The sequence below is a fragment of the Fusarium oxysporum genome, chromosome 1 (genome assembly GCF_000149955.1).
Source record: "Fusarium oxysporum f. sp. lycopersici 4287 chromosome 1, whole genome shotgun sequence".
Lineage (NCBI taxonomy): Eukaryota > Fungi > Ascomycota > Sordariomycetes > Hypocreales > Nectriaceae > Fusarium > Fusarium oxysporum.
In genome coordinates this window covers 3606247-3627027 of record NC_030986.1, presented here as the reverse complement: position 1 = coordinate 3627027, position 20781 = coordinate 3606247, and the positions used below count along the sequence as shown (strand labels likewise).

The 20781-nt window shown below is 48.8% G+C and overlaps 7 protein-coding genes across 11 annotated transcripts in view; 4 read left to right on the top strand and 3 right to left on the bottom strand.

Moving 5' to 3' along the window:
* FOXG_00639 (uncharacterized protein) overlaps nucleotides 1-1262 on the bottom strand; it is a gene marked incomplete at both ends in the record, with an annotated part of 1672 nt that extends 410 nt beyond the window's left edge. Inside the window, 2 exons of the mRNA XM_018377126.1 lie at nucleotides 11-354; nucleotides 404-1262. Of these exons, the coding sequence (XP_018232790.1) occupies nucleotides 11-354; nucleotides 404-1262 (1203 nt within the window). The remainder of the gene's footprint in view (nucleotides 1-10; nucleotides 355-403) is intronic.
* Nucleotides 1263-2048: 786 nt separating this feature from the next.
* Nucleotides 2049-4247, top strand: FOXG_00638 (uncharacterized protein; the record flags this gene model as incomplete). The annotated part of the gene is made up of 9 exons (XM_018377125.1): nucleotides 2049-2107; nucleotides 2201-2774; nucleotides 2824-2868; nucleotides 2921-2987; nucleotides 3037-3286; nucleotides 3342-3444; nucleotides 3497-3590; nucleotides 3649-3863; nucleotides 3915-4247. The coding sequence occupies 9 exons, from the start codon at nucleotides 2049-2051 to the stop codon at nucleotides 4245-4247; spliced, it is 1740 nt and encodes a 579-aa protein (XP_018232789.1).
* A 20-nt stretch (nucleotides 4248-4267) lies between these two features.
* On the bottom strand, nucleotides 4268-6179 carry FOXG_00637 (uncharacterized protein). The gene is made up of 2 exons (XM_018377124.1): nucleotides 5061-6179; nucleotides 4268-5010 (listed from the first exon to the last, which is right to left on the bottom strand). The coding sequence occupies exons 1-2, from the start codon at nucleotides 6023-6025 to the stop codon at nucleotides 4503-4505; spliced, it is 1473 nt and encodes a 490-aa protein (XP_018232788.1). The 5' UTR covers nucleotides 6026-6179; the 3' UTR covers nucleotides 4268-4502.
* Nucleotides 6180-8319: 2140 nt separating this feature from the next.
* FOXG_17912 (uncharacterized protein) lies at nucleotides 8320-8418 on the top strand (the record flags this gene model as incomplete). The annotated part of the gene is made up of 1 exon (XM_018397922.1): nucleotides 8320-8418. One exon carries the CDS (start codon nucleotides 8320-8322, stop codon nucleotides 8416-8418), a length of 99 nt encoding a protein of 32 aa, XP_018232787.1.
* Nucleotides 8419-10915: 2497 nt separating this feature from the next.
* Nucleotides 10916-13035, top strand: FOXG_00636 (uncharacterized protein). The gene is made up of 2 exons (XM_018377123.1): nucleotides 10916-11405; nucleotides 11463-13035. The coding sequence occupies exons 1-2, from the start codon at nucleotides 11174-11176 to the stop codon at nucleotides 12017-12019; spliced, it is 789 nt and encodes a 262-aa protein (XP_018232786.1). The 5' UTR covers nucleotides 10916-11173; the 3' UTR covers nucleotides 12020-13035.
* A 500-nt stretch (nucleotides 13036-13535) lies between these two features.
* Nucleotides 13536-16714, bottom strand: FOXG_00635 (MFS transporter, NNP family, nitrate/nitrite transporter). Of its 2 annotated transcripts, XM_018377122.1 has the most exons (4): nucleotides 16416-16697; nucleotides 15312-16314; nucleotides 14889-15257; nucleotides 13536-14807 (listed from the first exon to the last, which is right to left on the bottom strand). In XM_018377122.1, exons 2-4 carry the CDS (start codon nucleotides 15461-15463, stop codon nucleotides 13787-13789), a joined length of 1542 nt encoding a protein of 513 aa, XP_018232785.1. In that variant the 5' UTR covers nucleotides 15464-16314; nucleotides 16416-16697; the 3' UTR covers nucleotides 13536-13786. The 2 variants fall into 2 exon arrangements, with proteins under 2 accessions (XP_018232785.1, XP_018232784.1); XM_018377121.1 differs by having other exon boundaries at nucleotides 15312-16714.
* On the top strand, nucleotides 16637-19859 carry FOXG_00634 (methylenetetrahydrofolate dehydrogenase (NAD+)). Of its 4 annotated transcripts, XM_018377118.1 has the most exons (4): nucleotides 16637-17940; nucleotides 18181-18419; nucleotides 18506-19238; nucleotides 19287-19859. In XM_018377118.1, exons 2-4 carry the CDS (start codon nucleotides 18217-18219, stop codon nucleotides 19365-19367), a joined length of 1017 nt encoding a protein of 338 aa, XP_018232781.1. In that variant the 5' UTR covers nucleotides 16637-17940; nucleotides 18181-18216; the 3' UTR covers nucleotides 19368-19859. The 4 variants fall into 4 exon arrangements, with proteins under 4 accessions (XP_018232781.1, XP_018232783.1, XP_018232780.1 ...); XM_018377120.1 differs by having other exon boundaries at nucleotides 18181-19238; XM_018377117.1 differs by having other exon boundaries at nucleotides 16637-18419; nucleotides 19287-19688.
* Nucleotides 19860-20781: the final 922 nt, after the last annotated feature.

Genomic DNA, 20781 nt, shown 5'->3' with positions numbered 1-20781 from the left:
AATCCATGACATCTTCATTCCACATCTCAGCAGTACTCAGACTCTGGGATTGATCTCGCCAGTGAATTTGAAAAATTGCTTTGGAGCGCATCATCATCTGGTCAAGTTCGGTTGCTGAGTCCAGAATCTCTCTTAGTTGATCAACAACCTTCCTATCACATCTGTCTGCCGTGGACTGGTGGATTGAATGAAATGGCCTTAGACGCTTGGCTTCTGCGACTACGAGACGCCTGATGCCGCGATCATCTCTCTCCCAAAGGTTGCACATCATTACCGAGCCTTGGGCCAACCACCGTGCAGCATGAGCGATGGGGTCATCACAGTTGGGAATGTTAATCCCATCTCCAACACGAGCTTTGCGGGTTAGCGATGCCATAAAGGAAAGTACATGGCATATACTCACAGATAATGCGATCACGAACAGCCTTGAATGACTTCAACTCAGGCCCACCCCAAACGGTCTGTCTGGCGTCGAACACGTCGTCTTGGACAGTGCCCCATAGGTAGCTCATAATAATAAGCTCCCGGTAATCTTCATCTTCGAGAAGTGTGTGATAGTCTCCGGCGATAAATCGTAGCCGTTCTCTAGCGATGTCGTCAAGTTGCTGCCGAGGCGGATTGTGGGCCAGGTGGCGAGCCAGACAGCGGATATTGTAAGCGAGCTCCTTCCATTTGCCTCGAATTGAATCATCGGTTGCTTTGTCAGAGTTTGCCAGAGAACCGCCCTCCAGAAACTGGCGTAGCTGGTCTCTCTCACGAAGGACATCATCAAATCTGGCGTTTACTTTCTCGAGATCTTGCTTTTGTTTATGGGAGTGCTGAAGTAGGTTATTGTAATCACCAGAGAGCTTCTGTACGTAATTTCTCTCCTTCTTCAGCTGAGCGCGAAGTTCTGTGGTTGTCGAGGTAGTTGAAGCCTGAGCTGGCTGAGGAATGAAGCTCTTGACGTAGTTGAATACCCGATCCATACCGTTCTGTACCTCAGTCTGTATCACCTGAGCTAGGTTTGATCTTTCTTCCGAAGAAACAACACGGTAATTGTCAAGGAACGCAGTATAATTCTCTTGCTGAGCTCCGAACATGTCCCCTTGAGTCCAGTCTTCTGATGTAGTGTTAGACTGCATGGGAACTGGGTGGTTTTGAGGTTTGTCTTGGAATTCAGAGCCAATCGGGAGATCAGGAAAAGCAGGGAACTTCGGGATCCTGCCCAAGAGATCATTATAATCTTCTTCAAGTTTTGTGAGAGGAGTACTCTGGTCCATGATGGTGTTAAGAGGTCCAGACACTTCAGTTTCGAGATTAAGAGGGATGGTGAAGGAAGCGGGGTTTCCCTGTACCTAGCTAGCTCAGCACGTCTTTTGCTACAGTAGGAGATCTGGCTTCGTTACGACCACCCAGACGAAAAATATACAAACAAACAAACAAACAAACAAACAAAGACTGAAAGCGGGAGGATAGGGTATGTCCAGGAAAGCATTGCCCATGGATCAATAACTAACGAGAGTATCTTGGGAATAATAGGATAGGCGGCGACGAATGATCGAGTTGAGGAATGAAGTTATCTGGGGAGTGAAGGACTTGAGATGATCTGGTTCAAAGATCCCTGATCATGGAAAGTCTGTCAGTGGAAGGAAGACACTCATGCCCCGGATCCAAGAGAGCAGATAAATATTCCAGGAGGTGGAGTAAGAGAAAAGAAAAAGAGAAAGAAATATGCGAGCTCACAGGAGGTGTTTTTACTACGTTGTCAGAAACCTGTTAGCAAGGACGAGAATCAACAAGTGCGTGTGATTGGCATTGCAGCCACAGTGAATCACTCTGCCCGAAGCCCTGCTGTTTGACTTTCAGAATTTCGGAGAAGCAATGACTGACTCTATTTATTCCTTGGCTCTCTAATTTTCCTTCTCTACTTCTTCCTCCTCTCTCCTCTAGGTCGAGCAGCTGACGGCCCATCTTTGATAACGTATTCGCTTGACAACTTCTCCTCCCAATATCGGTTCAACAGCACAGGGCTTGAGACACTTCTCTATTACTGAGAATCATCTGAGATGACGGCTAACGAGCCAGTCGATGATTTCATCATCATTGGCATCGACTTTGGGACAACGTGAGTTCTGCCTGCTCTCCTCTCACAAGTGTCCCTCTGCCACTGATGAGCCGGTTCAAGCAACTGGCATCGCTAACAAGAAAAATTCTCTAGGTACTCGGGAATTGCTTGGGCGTATTCCCGAGAACCGGAAGAGATCGAACTTGTCACAAGCTGGGACTCTGAGTTTAACAACTGTTCCGACGTTGAGAAAGCCCCAACTCAGTTGCTCTACGACGACAAGAAAGGCACATCCTGGGGATACTCTATCCCCGCCAGTAAGGATGCCCTGAAGTGGTTCAAGCTTCTATTGCTTGATAGCGACGATGTTCCCATCATGGTTTCAAAGTCCTCCCAGATGCGTTGTGCCCAGAAACTTCTGGATAAGGTGAGGAAGGACCCAGTGGAGGTCATCGCATGCTATTTGCGAAAGATTTGGAATCATGCAATTGACTCTATCCAACGAACTGTTGGAGCTGAACTGTTGCAAAAGTCACCATTTCATGTTGTGATTACGCTGCCTGCAATCTGGCCCCCCTACGCCCAACAGCGCATGAAGCAGGCTGCCAAAACCTCAGGCATTCTTGATGCTCGATCATGTGGCGAGACAAAACTACGTTTCATCTCAGAGCCGGAGGCAGCAGCCCTAGCTACAATCAAGGATCTCTCCAAAAGGTCGACAATAAAGGTAAGTTCGCAAAGAAGAATTAATAAGAGACCGAGCTGACTATAAACAGGTTGGAGATGCTATGGTCATTTGCGATGCTGGAGGTGGAACCGTGGTAAGCTCGAATTGACTTGTCCTACGCTGCCCAAGACCCTAACATACTGCAGGATCTAATCAGCTATCAAATAGAGTCAATCTCCCCATTTGTGGTAAAGGAGTGTGTCAAGGGCGACGGTAAGTTCTCATCAAGGGTAATGAACACCGACACCAACTCACCTCTTAGGGGGGCTCTGCGGAGGTGTGTTTCTCGACGAACAGTTTCTGGAACTCATCAAACGAAAGCTCGTACCTGGATCATGGGACAACGTCACCTCTGCCGAGGAGAAGAAGTTCTTGAACGAGTGTTGGGAGCATGGAATTAAGCCTCAATTCTCTAACCAGAACAGGGATTGGCTGGTCGACGTTCCTGATAGTTGCGATGTCGCGAGCTCCGGCAGAAAGCTCAAACGACGAAAGACGCTTGAACTTAGCTCGTAAGTTATATCAGCGCCAAGTGTTTGTTTTGAGTGTTTCCTCATCTCCTTACAGAAGCGACATTCTGTCTGCATACACCCCTATCGTCGACAAGATCGAGGCCCTTATACGCCGACAAACCCAGGCTGTTAAGTCAAAGCTTGGGAAGTCAGCAAAGGTAACGAAATAAAGATAATTCAGGCAGAACTGCAGCAGGCTGACACAAACAGTACATCATTCTTGTCGGTGGCTTCGGTCGTAGCTCCTATCTGTACAGCAAGCTTCAGTCTGCCTTTTTTGAGAGCACAGTTTTACAGTCGCGCCGTAAGAAATTTCAAAAAGTTTGCGGATTTCTTTTTAACCAGTGAGAACAGATGGTCAGCTATCTGCCGCGGTGCTGTAGTCCACGGCATTACAAACCACGGCCTCTCAGCTACTCTAGGTGTGACAGTAGGCGCACGGGTAGCTCGATACAGCTATGGAGTGAGGTTCCATACCGACTTTGATCCGCAGAAGCACCAACTAAGCGACAAATATTGGTCGGAAGAACGTCAGAAATGGCGTGCCCGCAACCAGATGCAATGGTTTCTGCGGGAGGTAAGTAACGTGGTGTCACTTGATAGAATGACATTCTGACTTTAGTGATAGGGCGACAATATGTTGACTAAGAAGCCAGTCCGACATGACTACGAGCGACTGTACTCTCAACGCATTGGACATGTCTCTGAGACCATCTACATCTGTTCTGAGTTCCCTCCCCCCAAGTCTTCCGGACGGGCCGTGGAGAAACTATGTGAGATCCGCTGGACACGCAACATCAGCCTTGAATCTCTTCCAACATGGACCAACCCTCTGGGAAAGGTCTATCAGAAACTCAGCTATGCAATCGAGATGACCTGCGAGTATGGGATCGTAGACTTTACTGTCTATTACAAGGGCAAACGCGTCGGTGCTCACAACGTCGATGTCCAGTTTCGTTAGGGCGGCTGGGTTCTGAGAATTCTTGATATGGAGATATGAAGGATGGCTGGACATCCAAGAATTGTGAGTGAAAGATTTTAGGCGCTTCGTGCAAGTTAAATCTTGCTTGCTCTGGGGTTTTAGGTGAACTCAGTGTAGAACCAATTCAGAGGAATTGATCTAAAACGTGTCTCAAAATTCTAAATCCTCAGAATAGCTTATACTACTTTCACGGTATATGTAACGACCTGCGCTCACGCTGTTCCATGGTATCATTCATATCCCTTCCATGGCCACGTCTTGTTGCGCCAGTGACCCCTCAGCTTGTGGCTCCTTGCCCACCTTTTCGGTATCACCGTTCACCTTGTTTGCATCTCTGAAATGTCGATATACCTTGACTGTGTTGTCCTGCCCTCCGGTCACCATCGTCTCTCCATGGACATCCACCCAGAAACACACGCCCTTGTGGCCTTCCACTCTTTGCAACACCGTCTTTGATACTACGTCCCACATGACGATGCTGCCATCCTCGCTAGCAGATGCGATGAAAGGAGCGCCGTCCAAAACTCCGAAACAGCCACCCACAGCGAACTTCTCGTTGATGTGGCCTTGATATGTCTTTTTGACGGTACCAGAAACATAATCCCATAGGCGAATGCAGTTGTCTAGGTTGAAAGCCAGGACGAAGCGTCCGTTGGGGGAGAAGCAAACATTGGCGACAGCCGGATTGTCTTCATGAACAAGGGTGCGTAAGCACTGGCCTGTTGATGTATCCCAAATACGACTATATACTTGTTAGCAAAATGAACCAGTTGAAGCTCCAGGAGTCCATACATCAAACCATCTGTCGAGCAACTGACGACCAGCGTGCCATCTCGAGAAAAGTCAATCCCACTGACGGGATCACTATGCGCAGGTAAACTTCGCATCTGCCTGCCCGCTCTTACGTCCCACAGAAACACAGCTTCATCGTATGAACCACTTGCAAGGATGTTGCCCTTTGGCGAGAATGCCAAACAGTGGATGTAGTTATGATGACCCTTCAACGGCCCCATTTCTTGACCGGCTACCGATTTTCGAGTTGTGGTCTTTGGCCGGCCTGTAACGCGATCCCATAAACGAATGGCTTTGTCGTCTGAACCACTTGCGATGGTGTTGCTATCCGGTGTCCAAGCAAGACAGCTTACGCCTGCCATGTGTCCAACGAGCGTATCCATGTGTTCGCCCGTTGTAGCGTCCCATATCTTGATAGTAGCATCTGCCGATGCAGATGCGATGAATTTTCCATTAGGTGATATTCGGACCTGAGAGACAGGCTTGGTGTGACCATGAAGAACAAGGCGGGCACGGTAGTTGGGCTTGAAAGGTTCTGGAGGAGGAGTTGGTTCAGCCCCCCGCGCGGAGAGGGAGTCTGTTCGGGAGCGACGAAAAGAGAGTTGCGATCGTGACCGTGACCGTGAAGAGCGGGGTGATTGTGATCGTGTTGTTAATCGGGATCGCGAGCGCGAGTGTCTACGGGAATCTATACTAGAGAGAGACCGTGACCTCAACCGTGATCTCGATCGTGATGTACGGCGGCTTTCGTAATATTTGTTTCCAGCACCATCTTCACCAGGACTTGGGCTAATAGTCCTGCTATTACGGCGATTGTCTCGTATCGATAGTTGGCGAGACTGTCTAGGCGATCGATCGTTGTCTTCGGCGTCGCGTTGCGGCGCGTAAGGAGGGGAAGAGTCGCCGCTTGTTTTGCGACGCTTATTCCGGGGCGAATCACTGGGGCGATCGTCTTCAGAGGCCATTGCAACGTGAAAATGCGGCTGATTGTTTGATGATGCTAGGTCAAGGGTGGAAGGTAGTCGGGACAAGGCTGACGAGTTTGGCGCTCGAGGGGAGATTGAATGCTTGGAGGTGGGGCACGAGGCTGAAAGACGTCACCCAATGAATGCACAAACAAATGTGACAAAGAACGGAACAAAGAACATAAGATTAATGCAACTAAAAATAGGGACTAATCTTACACGAGTCGGCGCATAAAATGAACACTGATCAAACTTTGAAGGTAGCATTGCATGAAATTGCACTTCCTAAAATTATACCATCAGTGATTCGAGGAGTGCAACTAACTGACACGCTGTTATTGGTCAGCTCGAAAAGCCACTCCTGAAGATCCGGAAACTACCATAGTTTGGGGAAATGGGGGGAGGAAAATCATTTGGTTTGTGGAGTGAAGCAATCAACTTCCAACTTGGGCAATCCTGAGGTTCTCATCTCCGGGAACCCAATCACAAAGAGGCATGTTCTCGGCAGTTGATGTCATTGAGGCAATCGATGGTTCAAGACTCAAGTTTGGGGGGTAAGGTTTAGCAGTTGGGGCGCTGACAGTGGATGCTTCAGGATGCCCATATCGCCCTAAGCTGTAACAAGCCTCGAGGGAGCAATAAAACTTCAGACTGCAGAGGAGGTTGCCAAAATAAACTCATCAAAGAGAGTCAAGAGACCCCTATTTTTAAGCCAACTTACCTAAATCTTACCAAAATCGTTTTTTTTTATCCAGAACTAAAGTCTGGAGTTTTATTGCCTCCTCTAGCATGTCAGGTAGACCCTGATTGTCTGACAGAACCTTGAGTTTTAACCCTGGCGATATAGTAAGAGAGTATAACCTCGTTGGTACGGTTAGAAAGAAACTTTCGGTATCGTCGTCTCTGAGACCGGGGCGAGAAGGCGTCCGGTAGTTCAGCCAAGGCGTCCAATCCGCGACATTCCGGTGCATTGTGTATTTTCCATTGTGCCGTGCTGAATCGAGTGCTGAACCCCTTTACCATGGAGCGCAGTGTCTAGACCGGTTCAGCTGCAGCTGCCGGTGACTGTATAGGCTATAAGAGCGCCAGGATCTAACGTTTTACATGCTATTGGAAGCGGTCAAGAGTCTCGATGTCGAGATGCATTGGTCAGATCTTGGTTTCTGTGAAAGGGGCATATTGAACCTGCAGCCACTACTTTCGGTTCAATTCAGGCTATTGATCGCGTGCCGCGCCGTTTACCATGGAAAAAACAACCCGTGGCGTCTCTGAAGTGTCCCCTTTTGTTTGTTTTGACTCAATCTTGGAAATAGAAGGATCTGGTCTTACAATAGTGGGCTACTCCGTCTGCGGCATGAATTACATTCAAACTGATTCAGTACTAATGTATTGTCGCGGCTGAAACTAGCGATTGGGGACTATCGTAGCTTTTTTGCTTATTCCCAGTGTTGTCTCTGTTGAAGTCATCCCTTGTGTGTCAGTTTCGTAACCTGAGTGCAAATCCATGCCAAGCAGCCAAGTTATCAGACATTCCGCGACCGACATGGCCGTGAGACAGTTACTCATAGACTTGCCAACATTCCGGTGGCATAATTCGACCATTCCGTCTATTTTGAGTTTTTCATTCTCACGTGAAGGCCTCTTCAGTATCGAAAACATCGATCTGATCGCACATAGGCGCTCTGGGCATCGCGATCTAAGCAATCTTAGGTCTTGGCCACCAGTCGGAACAATTTCTGGAAACGTGCCAGTAAAGTTACCCAAACTGCTGGTGCAATTTAGTAACAATAGTGCAATGTGGCGTAAGTAACCTCCGTTAGCCAAGATAGGGAGCTGCTATTAAGCGTTAAGCATACCGTCTGTAGTGACATGGAGTGGAGGTGACGCTATGTTTGTCGCCAGCGCTACTGCTCAGCTGTGGCTGTTTGGAGTCAACGCCGTTCTGCCAACCGTTTGCCCAAGTGTGGTTCTGGCGTCTGCATTTGATTCGTTGAAAATTGCTTGATTTAATTGCATTTAGTTGACATTGCGTGTTGAGATGTTGATAGGTGATTCAGTGATGTTCTAAAAGATCGGGGTGATATCTTTGGCCCTCCAATTGGTTCTTCAACTGCTGCAACAGACTATTGGAGACCTGTAGCTTGTAAGGCTTCCATAAGGTGGTCTTCAGCACACACCTCTTACAGCACGTCATTCTCGTGCCTGCTGAATTGGGACTCACCGTCCATTTTCGACGCAAAGCTTCCAGGAGTATCGCAGATTAGATGCGGCGTAGCTATCGGTTCCATTGGTGGATGGAGTCAGCAGCCAACAGTCAAAAGGTTCTGGCGTCAGCGCATTATCGAAGCGGAGTGGGCGAGGGTCCTTGCACAAGGGGCCAGCAGATGAGTTGACCCATATTCTTCATGGGGCTAGAAACGCATTGGCCATGAGGGGATTATTGAGCTTGAAGCGGCTGGAGTGACTGAAATCACTGGATGAGAGAGTTGCATCGGAGTGTTGTGCTGGGAGTTGTGACTCGGCTGTGGAACTCTCACCGAAGCGATCTCGCATAGATGAATTAATCATCCTGTCTTTAGGGCATGTTTGTTTCTCATGCAGAGACCTGTTGGTACTTGGTCGTGTGCTCGAGCCGAGCAGTTAAATTACTCCGTGAACCATCGCCAACAACAATGCCGGCAGATCGGAAATGGTGCCATAATGCCCCGTGATCGTTTCAACGGTTCAATTTCCTTTGACTTCAACGTCACAAACGATCGTCAAGCAGCACATACCACGTAGTATCGTGGGTTTAGGTATACCAGCAGGCTCTTGTTAGTCACTGGAGCCGTTGTGCGCCGAACTCGCCTATTTGATACCTATCAAGAGGTCCATGCCAAGCCAGCACAGGAACAAGCAGCCCTACGAGAGCCACAGCGGCTACAAAGGGCCTGTAGAGAATTGTTTCTTCAGCAAGCCCAGTTCATTGAAAGAAACGGCATGCAAACTATTTGGTGTGGCAGACTGATCAAATCTTACTGTAAGCCTATGGGAAATTGTTCGCTGATCAACACTTAGCTAGGCAAGCTGCATTGAGATATCAACCAGCATCAAGCTTGATGAATACTAGAGTAGAGTTTCACATAGGAGCTTATACTGAACTCTAACTCATCCGCTGAACCTTTTCGGGGACTCCCCCGTTCGGTAAGTAGTCCAGTATAGCAGGCTGTGGAAACAGAGCCTTGTTTATAGCCAATACAAGGCGATTTATGAGGGAGTTGTCAACCCGGCTCAGAGTTTAGCTGGGGCGTTTCATCTGCAACTCCATACCAGGGCCAAGAGATTCCATAGAATTTCTGGCAGCAGTATTATCCGAAGACAGAACGCCTGTTTCGGATAGGATCTTGTCCTTGCCCTGTCAGATTCAATTGTTTGCCCTGTTCTGCTTCCGACGTTGCAAGACGGTTTTGACGCTGAGGTAAAATGTCGCACAAGAAAAAGCAGGGGAAAAGCACAGATGCCGTTCCAAACCTGCCAAGAGCTGGAATGCAAGACAACAAGTCAAGAAAGACAGCAAGCGAATGCACTGAAAAGAGTCTCGATTGCCACGCCTGCAAGCGACGATAACTAGAGACAAGAATAGCCATATCATCTCGGGGCACGGCGATCAGGCCCGGAAACCGGCTTAGCACCCCTGAGACCCTGGAGTTGGAAATCCTAGGTAATCTTGTTAGGAAGAGGTCTCGATGAGTATTGAACATGGGTCATGAGTCGGCAAAAAAGATCAGTGAGTGTCCATCAGCGACAGGAAAGGAGTTGGAAGAGAACCAACAGGCGGCCTAATTCAATGCCAAGCAGGGGTCTCCGAATCGCCGACATGTACGCCCCAGCCTGTAGCCAATCGACAGGACCTCACCCACTCGAGTTTAATTACATCCCATCTTTTCAGACGAATGCTGACAAGGGGATGTTTGCCTACAGGAGCAAGTGCGCGGGTGTATTTGCTGCAGTACAGCAAATGCAGCAATGCTGATCCCAGGTATTATCTCGGCCTCATGGTCCGATCTGTTCAGACAGTCCATAGCAGGGCCCTCTAAAGATAGGGTCCGCATACCTATTAGCGATTGAGACGGGAAGACGGAACGGACAAGACATGGCATGGCATGGCCAGAGACATGTTAGCAGAGATTGCTCCAGATCCAGATTCGCAATCGGTCACCAGGGGAAATAAACCACGGACATTCTGATATGGGTGTTCATGGGACAACTCGATGGCGTATCATTGTGGCAATCCATTGGAGGATTCCCCTGACTAATTCTTGTGGTAGATGAACTGCTAACCGTGATCGGTCTGGACCGGATTGTCCAGAGACCTGTGGGAGAAGGATCCTCGAGATTCGCTTCCAATGGATTTCAGTGCAGTTTCTGTGACTGGTGCGCAGTAGGAAGGGCTGTTCAGGGGTGCATTGACAAACACTGCCAATTAGCGAACCGCATTGTCTGTGAGTCTTAAGATTCAATGCCCTGTCGCGCCGACTTTAGAGCCTGCCCCTGGACTAGTTCTTCTAGCCGTTGAACACGCGCCTTCACCGACCAACAGTGTTTTGTGGGGAGGCCCCCAAATATTGGCTGTGCTTTTGGTTGCCTTCTGTGTGTCCTGAGTTGTCAACGTCGTGCTACGCTACAAGCGCCGACGCAGGAACAGCCAGGTGCAGCTAAGTCCTGTAAGGCACGGGCTGGGCTGGAAGGTGTGGTGGATATCTCAGGCACACAAAGGTCATCCCAGTGGAGGGCCAGCATGGTACCTGCACTAGCGTCCCCCTCGGCGCTCAATGGTCCCGCAGGGGTTGGCCCAACCTGGGAACTCTGGAAGGTGTCTTGGGGGTACGTACCCCGAATCCCCACCCCTGTCCTGCTCTGATGGCACACCCAGTCCCCCTCTGGCATTTATCACAAAACCCCAGCTTGATCCTCTGCTTCTTCTCGTTTTTTCTCTCTCTCTTCACCACCACCTTCATACCAGTCACTCTTTTCGGCTTTCAGCCTACCACACTCTTTTTTATACTTAATAATTTTAGGTTGCTTTACAGCTTCTTATCATCCAACCCCGTCCCTCTTTTCCTTCGATACAATTACCATATACCGTAATTCCTAAATCCAGCCTTCAAGATGCAGTTCACCATCTCCGCCGCTGCCCTCATGGCCTTCGCCGCCAAGGCCCTCGCCCAGGTCGCCGACTTCGACCCCGTTCTCACTCCCACCAACTGGGAGGAGGTCTCCGCTGGCAAGACCCTCGAGATCACCTGGCAAGCTAAGCCCAAGTACTCCGGCGAGAAGATCTCCATCTCTCTGATCGGTGGTGCTACCCAGAACACCCAGGTCCCCATCAAGACCATCGCCAGTGAGTAGAGACGAAGACGGCGGGACATTCGATCAGTTTTGCTAACAAACCCCTCAGCTGGCATTGACAACGACGCTGCTTCCTACAGCTGGGCCATTGACTCTACCCTCGGAACCGAGAACGTCTACGGTCTCGTCCTCAAGCTCGAGAGCAACCCCGAGGTTTTCCAGTACTCTTTCCCCTTCAAGATTGAGGGTGCCAAGAAGTCCGAGGACAAGCCCTCTCAGACCAAGAACGATTACGAGGTCCCCTCCTCCGTCGCCCCTAAGCCCACCAAGCCCGCTTACCCCGTCCCTGAGACCACCGTCGTTGCTGTTTCTGAGACCGTCACCGTCCCTTGCAACAACACTGCTGGTTCTCCCACCACCTTCGTCCCCGTTGTCAAAACCCACTACCCTGCTCCTCCTGCTCCCCCTGCCAACAACGGCACTGCTCCCAACCCTCCCGTCTACACCCACCCTGCTCAGCCTCCTGTTGTTCCCACTCAGCCCGCTGGTCAGCCTCCCGTCTACGGCCAGCCCACCCCTACTCCCGTCCCCGTCTCTGGTGCTGCCCGCTTCGGCGCTCCCATTGCCGTTGTTGCTGGTCTCGTCATGGCCGCTTTCGCTCTGTAAGCGAGGCCGCGCACCAATCTAATCTTTGGTTCCTGCGTGGCGTCATGACTTCATGACTGCATTTTAGAGGGTTTCTCGTTTCTTCAGGTATGGAGCAGTCTGGGTATAATCAGGCCTTTGCGCACATACGTTGCTTCTTTTGTTGGTATCTACGAGTTGGAAGGTTTTCTGGATTGTTAATGTATTGAGGAAAAACTATAAAACCCACTTGGGTTATTTGTCTTGATCAAGTTCCCCTGATGTAGCTGCCATGTGTTCCTTCGCCGCTACGTCTAATAGACATATGACCCAGCTTTTGTTTTCCCAAGAGATTCCTGTCAACTAGTGTTATTGCTACAATACCCATTTCTTTTTAACACTGAACTATACTTGTCATTGAACTCTGAGTGGTTTTATCGCTAGTTTGTTCGTATTGACATGAAGATTTTCGTAGGATGAAACTACCAGGATGTAACCCTGCTTGCATATGCTTTTAGGGCGGTACTTGGTTAATCTAACCTATATTGCAGATCAGGTTCTTTGTACGTACAGAGGAAACAATTCATCTGTTTATTCTGCTCCGTTTTGGACTTGCTTGTCTACATGTCCTTGTCATGCCAGGTTCCCTTCTCATCTTACAGAAAGTTGAGATGAGTTGACCCATCGGTTCCCTGACGTCGTCTCGTCTCAATCATGTGTTATCTACACACCCATCTATTAATGAGGCCCTACAGCTGACAGGAATGTTTAGACATTGCAAAGCCGTCATTGTCCGTTTCAACCGTTACCGGGAGTGGCGGCCTTGGCATGAGCTTGAAGCCTCATCCCACCGGCCTCGGACTGGAATGCATATGCTGTGAGAGGGTGACTAAAGATAGGTTCATGGTGGTTATTTTGTTGTTAAGCCTCCCTGTTGATTAAATGCTTGGGATGGGACCCTTGCTGCGAATTGGTTCAAGGGCTACGGGTCTGTTGCCATATAACTAAAGCTGTGTCGATATAAAAGGCCATTTAATGGTATTTCCCACTTCCAAGCACGACAAGACATTTCAATCGTATGAGACTCATGTGAATGGAGACCTATTTATAAGAAACACATGCCAAGTCTCGTTGTCAAGTTGATCCAGTAACAGCGACATGAAAAAAAACTTGTCGTGTAGTTGATTGCGTACGCAGGTCTCATATTCGTGTCCAGTCTCACAACTTCTCAATCGAGAGACATAAAAAGCCCGTTTTCCACCCTGTGCAACTGTAGCGCGCCTCTTGTCTTTCTGTCAAACGGGCGCGGCGTTTGTGGCTTCTGATCGACAGGGCCATCAAATGTTTCATTGCGCACGTCATTTGGTCTTGGTTAAAGTGAAGGGCAATTGATCAGCGGCTGTCAAATGTTGGTCGCAGGTGATACAAAGACCATCATACCTAGTAATGATCATGATGAATGTCGCTGTACAACTTGATGAGAATAATGAGAGAGGTTGAGCTCATTATATATGTGCCACTTCGCTCTAAGCACGATAAGAATCACGTCGAAAACACACTGCTTCGAAGACACTTGGTTAATTATGATCCAATAATATTCATGAAATAAATCTCGCATCGAGCCTGATGCGGCGGGATATCCTAGCTACTCCATACCAATTCCTTCTATCCCAAGGATGGTTTAACCATTCGCAAATCGTGACCAATTCCAGTGCGCGCCCGCTCGCCGTTTAAACCAGTTAACAAGTTCATAAAACACTCGTCTATCCCATTCGTATTTTTCCCTTTTCCAATACTGCAACTCTGCACTTAGTGGCCACCAATCTGGCCCTTGGGCAGAGGAGGAATCCAGCAAACCGCCAAGTTCAACGCGATGGTAATAATGCCAATGACCCAGAGACCCATGGCGTAATCGTTACCGCCGTGCATGAAGCGGAAGACAACAGCAAACATGATACCACCAATGTTACCACCACCACCGGTCAGGCCTGAGAGGATACCGTTGGCAGAGGGGTGAACGTGAGGTACAAGAGCAAAGTTGGCACCGTTGCCAGCCTCGATAAAGATGGCCATGACCACGACGAGGCCAACTAAAGTACCAATATCACCGCCATTGGCTTCAGAGGGGTTGACCTTTCCGATGACAATGAGAAGAGCTCCGGTCAGCACACCGCAAGCGACGATCCAGACCTTCTTGAGCCAGAGGTTGCGTCCGCACTTGTTGTAGATGATGTCGGCAATAACTCCACCAAGAGGCCGGTTGAGGAAGTTGAGGAAACCAAAGATAGCGGCGTAGTTGCTGGCCTTGGTCTGATCGAGGTGGGGGAAGTTCTTCTTGAAGTAGGAGCTCAGAATGGCGTTGATAGCAAGCTCGCCACCGAAGGAGCATGCATAGGTCGCCACGTGGAAGATGGTCTGGGGAGAGTAGCAGACATGGAGGGCATCACGAAGAGTTGGCTTGACAATAACCTCACCTCGAGCGAACTCCATGGCCTCGTTGCGCGAGATAGGGTGCTCGTGGTCGCCAACCTTGACATCCCTCTCCTCACCGGGGTTCTTCTCCTCATCTGAACCGCAGCGGTCAGGTGTACCGACGGGGGTAACGTCACCAGAGCTAGACATTCCATGAGCCTCCATGTTCTTTCGGACGAGCATAGCCTGATCCTCCCACGATCCCATGGGGCTGTCAGGGCAAAGGAACAGCATTCCGAGACCGCAGACGATCAGGCAGACCAAGGGGACAATGAAGGTAACCCTCCACGCCTTGGAAGGGGACATGCCCTGATGAGCGACTAGTGAGTCAAAGACGGCAGGCATAATGAAGTAAGTGCTATTCAGTAAGTTAGACTCTTTCTTTAACAATTCCTATATATCGAAAGGCTTTGAGTGTCATGAGAGGATGTTCACTTACATGCCACCACCTGCATTACCCCAGCCACCGGCAAGGGCATTGGCAGTGCCGACAACATTCTTATCGAAGAAACCAGTGCACCAAACCTGGCAAGGGACAAAAGTTGCACCGAGAATACCAATGAAGAATCGAGAGATATATAGGCCAGTGGCGCTGTTGACAAGTGGTGCGAGGCCAATGGGTAAGCAGCCGAGGAGAATCAAGTAGGCAAATACACGTCGAGGTCCATACAGATCACAAAGAGGGCCGGTCAAGAATCGAAGGAAGAAAGTAGCAGATAGAGAAACGATGTTGGAGTTTGCGATTTGAGCCGGTGTAAGATGAAGATCTTCTTTGATAGTGACCGTCAATAGGGGTGGGAAGGTGTACCTGAAATCTCAGTCAGATTATCACTTCACCAACATTTGGATTTTTGAGACTCACCATGCCCAGAAAGCAAGCATGAAACCGAGCCATGAGAAAGAGAATACTCGACCATAGATGTCGATAGGGTTGAGCATAGGCACACTTCGTGCTTTTCGGCTGATGGGGTTGACCTCAGGGGCCTTCCACAGGTGGGCGATTTGAAAACCCATCTTGAACAAGCTAATCGATGAGATTGGGAAATATCAAGACAACTAATTTGGCTCTCTTGAAAACGGATGAAAGAATTCGTGAGAGCTAAGAGGTTTCCGTTTGTATCTGAGTTGCTTGTCGATGTTGAGCTTGGTGAATATCTTTTTGGAAATGGACAATGCTTGGAAGATATATAGAATAAGAATATCGTATACTCCACGACCCCAGATTGACAAGAATATCGAAAACTGTATCTCCGGATTTCCTAGATCTTTTTTTGTGGGAATTCGAGTCGATAAGAGGTCTATCTGGCTGTGCTGTCTCAATGAGACTGTGGTGAGTGAACAAGCCAGCAATAGTCCGGAGGCCCGGAGATGCTCAAACCAGATTTCTGCAAACGATTCCTCGTTAATCCGATAAGAACTGGGCTGATGACGGGGGCTAAGAGCGGCCCGTTGAAATGCAGTGCTACAGAGTCTCAGTGGCCGATAAGTTGATAACGTGGTAGCCTCTCAACGGTAACGATCGTTCTTGGCGGAACACTTGCTCTGCAATTATATATTCAGAGGTTTTTTTGTCAAGTATCCAAGAAATATTTTGGTGTTTTAGGAAAACATGCCATGAGCCCCTGACAGTTCCTGGATAGATAACCTTAAGTGTCGAGGCGTAATCAGTCAAGCGAGCGAGAAATGGCAGCCAATTTTCGGAACTGAATTAACCGGCAGAGATAACGATTCAGACGAATGGTAGGTATTTGCATGTGCTTTTTGGCTTGGGGTTCCATATCCTGTCTCAAAGAATGCATGTCGGAAGACAAGACGCGTCCTTGCGTGGGCATGGTATGGCATGGTATGGCATGGCGAGATAAGGCCTGCAGCATCATCATCAGGCATTCAGACTGGCGGCCATGTACCGAAGCTACTACGACTGTACTAGCCTGGGCAGCTCCTATCTGCAAGTCAAGCTGCTCACCTACGATAAGCTGATCGTCCGTGGTCAAATACCCAACATGCCATTGGTCAGGGGTGCCAGGTGTGCCAGGTGTGACGGGCTGCGGCAGGGCGATCAGACAAGAGCCGCGATAAGGGACAAGGCTACTGCGATCCCCGAGCCGCTGTAGGGTGGCTTTTGTCCAGGGGTATTGACTAGTACCCAGTCGGTTGAGAGATAAGGCCGTGGTGGTGTTTGGAGAGTTGAAATGTGAATCTCCGCGGAGCGAAAGGGTGGCGGGGTAGTGCCATATATATAGCATAGATTGGAGTCTTAGCGATAAAGGGAGAACAGGCTTTGGAACCAACGGAGATAAGAAAGTGGTTCGAAGTCGGAAACGATCTGATTCCTGGGCCAAAACTCAAAGGATTGTACCAGATACGGCAAGGCGCTAGGGAATTATCCTATCTTTTCGCGGGCGTTCTGATGCGGTGGTGTCGTGTCAAGATTTGGGGGCTCCGGATCGTCGGTACTGGGCAGTACAACACCAGGGACAGTTCATGAGAAATGACCTTTTGAAGGCTTTTGAATGGCTCAGGAGACTTTTTAATCTCCCCGAATCTTCATAGATAGGCTGTTTCATGGCCCCATCGCTGATAACAGGATATAATAACTGGTGATTACTACCATGCTTCTCAATGATCATAAGAGCCTGCAAAAGGTACATAAGCACTTGCTTCTGCGTCCGTTCATCAGGTTCTCTAAATCTCTGTGGAATGCTCAGCGCAGTACAAAAAGACCTCGAACTTCCCAAATCCTGAGTAACTCAGCGACTATCGAAAGCCATACAGCCACCGGGCGTCTCTGCGCGACCACTAAAAGCGCTGGAAAGCGACATTGGGTTTGGGATCTGAGCCTTGGGACCTTCTGTGCCGTCCGCTTGGACGTACAAAAACCAACACATTTCTTAGCGGGTTTCCGTTGTCGATTCTTGTTCTTCTTTTTTCTGGAAGCAATGGATATTAAGCTGTCAATGTTAGCTCGGCGATAATTGGTTCCCATTGTGAAATGTCGATGTTGTAAGTGGAACTACTTGAGCGTTTAAACAAGCGCCGAAATCGGCGGAGGTAGAAGCTGGAATCTTCAACTCGAATATGAATAATTACTTATTCTCCGCGGCACACTTCCCATAGATTCAATGCAGCACGTTTTACTCTGCCCCTCGACTGAGGTTCAGTAGTCTTTCGATCAGTTTTGATTCTCTGAGTATTAAGATAACCTCGAAAATCTTGAATCTCTAGAGCATTCCTCTGTAATTCTCACTGCTGAAACATTATCCCGCTAAGCCTTATGCAGTAAGAGGGGCACTGTAAATGCTCGACTCTGACTGGATGGCAGAAGGGTCTGAATTTTTTTGCGCAAACATTTTTCCTTCGAGATGCCCCTCCATGGTCACTCGGAGTTTTGTTTTCTTTGGTGGGGGGACAATTGCTTGTGATTATTTGTTCTTCTTTCTCCTCAAACTTCCAGCTTCTGGTCAAAGTTGAATCAACCCATTTTCCTTAAGGTATGTGACCTTTCTGGGATGTCTTGGGCACTTCATCACGTGCCAACGGTTCCTGTGACGGCATCATGCTTCTTCCCCCCCTCACCCCCAAAAAATGCTGGTAGTACGGCTCAGAGCCAGATTAGTGTGGGGATCTTCTCAGTGTGTTTGTTCACCTGGGATAGACTTCACATGAGAAGAGAACAAAAGAGAAGATACAAGATTGAGAAGCAATACATGTGACTGACTATGAGATCTCAGATAATAACCTGCTTCCGCAGTCTGAGAACCTTTGCAATGGCTACCTCAACTGTCCCCAAGACCTGCAAGGTCATCACTGCTGAGACTATCGCCAAGGGTTACCTTAGTGAGGTCAAGGACACACTGGCCAAGATCCAAGGCGAGAACCCTTGCACTCCCACACTGGCTGCTTTCCTCGCCAACGGTGATCCCGCTGCCGTAAAGTATGCTGAGTGGTCCAAGAAGACTTGTGAAGAGAAGTGAGATATTCCTCTGCGTGGCTTGAATATCGCCCAGTCTATCGGGTGATGCTTGCCCCTCGACCTGGCGCTAATGTAAAACATAGCGGATTCAACTTTGACCTCCGAACTGTGGACAAGGAGCTTCTCGAGGAGGAGATCATGAAGGCCAATGAAGACGACAATGTCGACGGCATGATTGTCTACTACCCTATCTTCCCCAACAACCCTTCTCACGACAAGTACATCCAGGAGTCTGTTGACCTTGGAAAGGACGTTGAGGGTCTTCGACACAAGCACATCCACAACATGTACCACAACATTCGCTTCATTGACCCTCCTGAGAACCGCAAGAAGTCCATCCTTCCATGCACTCCTCTCGCTGTTGTCAAGATCCTTGAGTACTTGCAGATCTACAACCCCATCCTGGCTTCCGGGAACCGACTTTTCGGAAAGACTATCACTGTCATCAACAGATCCGAGGTCAACGGCCGACCTCTTGCTGCCCTCCTCGCCAACGATGGCGCCACCGTTTACTCCGTCGACGTCACTGGTGTCCAGATCTTCACCCGAGGAGAGGGCATCAAGAAGGCCCGCCACCAGGTCGAGGACAAGGAGGGTTGGAAACTCGAGGACTGCCTTCCTCTCAGTGACGTTGTCATTGGAGGAGTTCCCGTCGAGTCTTTCAAGGTACCCACCGAGCTCATCCGCGACGGTGCTGTCTGCATCAACTTCTCCTCGTACAGAAACTTTGATGGTCCCGCCATTAAGGAGAAGGCCTCCATCTACGTGCCATCCGTCGGCAAGGTTACCATTGCTATCCTCTTGAGAAACTTGGTTGTAAGTGCCCTCCACCATATGACAAAGTTTGTGGTACTGACCAGTCAGCGCCTCATTGCCAACCGACCCTCCAAGGATGAGTCGCAGAAGAGCGTCGAGGCCCGAGCTGAGGCTTTCGCTGACGACTAAATGCTTTCAAACGCAAAAGAAAAGACGTTTTAAAAGAAGGTTACGATTGCTTTGAACTAGACTATGGAAAACAAAACACGACGGGGCTGGTCGTCCTGTAACAGGAAATGCATTTTTATAGGAGTTGTCATAGATGGGATATATCAAAAAGCTGGGATGACGGCATGATTGGAAAGACATGTTCAACATAAACCCTTGCGTGAATGTCATGAGCGTGTGTGGCGTTGTGTCACGAATGTAAAACATTGAAACATGGACAGCTGGCAGTTTTACAGTTCATCATATGATCTATTTTTGGTATTCCTGTGTTGTTATCTGGGCAATGTAAGTGTCGCTCGTCTGCATAGGCTTTCTGGCGCGTCGGTTATTGAAGAAGTGCAGTTCTGGGCGGCGCCATGGTCCTTGATGTTGATATCGAGAAATAGTTGGTCCATCTTTTCGTAACGCATGGAGTGTACGACGTTACTGCATCTACACAGATTCCCCCTTGAGATTCCGCTCGGGCGAAAACACCGCTCCAAAACGCTAATTCTTATTGCTTTGTTTACTATTGACTAGAGTACTTGGTGTTTTGTCGGCCTGCTGTCATGAATGAAACAGGTGGCTTTTCATCCTGGGGTAGCAAAGTTTAATTAGGATGTTCGCTACATGTTCTGGAAACTTTCCTAATTAGGCATATCACAGCTGAAGCGGTGGGTTGAGCTGGCGCCCCTATCTTCAATGAGTCCTTGCGTCTTCCAGGTTTCTTGATCCTTAATCCCGGTCTATAACGGGAATGGAAATTACTTGGTGCAACATATTGATCAACTTAGTTTATCCATAGTACCGGAGTATACAACCTAATTGGAGGATAGGCCACATATCGTCATGTACTATTGCAGGTATTCTCGTATCCCTTTCTTTTCAGGAGGACGGCGTGCAGAGGTAGTTGTGTCTTGCGTATGGTACTCTGTACTTAGGCTTTCACTGCAGATCTCTGTACTACGCGAAACCTTTGAACCTTTTATTGTTCATTGTTGGTCTTTTCTCTACGCGCGGCGTCACGAACCATTGTTTCGATCTTTGGTTTACTGCATTTTGGCTACCGCCAATCAAGGTCTCAGGATGGGACTAGAGCAAAACTAAACGCCTCAAACAAGCAGCAAAACAAGGCGGGTTCCCCCATATTTCCCGTTTTGCTCAACGGCCTAGTGGTCATTTCTTTTTCGGGTCAGTCCCTTGATTTAGCAGCGGTTCACTGCATCTAAAACTGGGCGCCGACGCCAAAGATTGAAGAATGCATTCCAAGGTTTTGTTCGTCATTGTTGAAGTGATAAACTGCGCAATTGGGTTTCTGTTGATCACCTGAAGTCAACAGCCTCTCCATAAAGTCCTCATAAACAAGCATCATCGTGCTTGACCTTTATAATTCCGT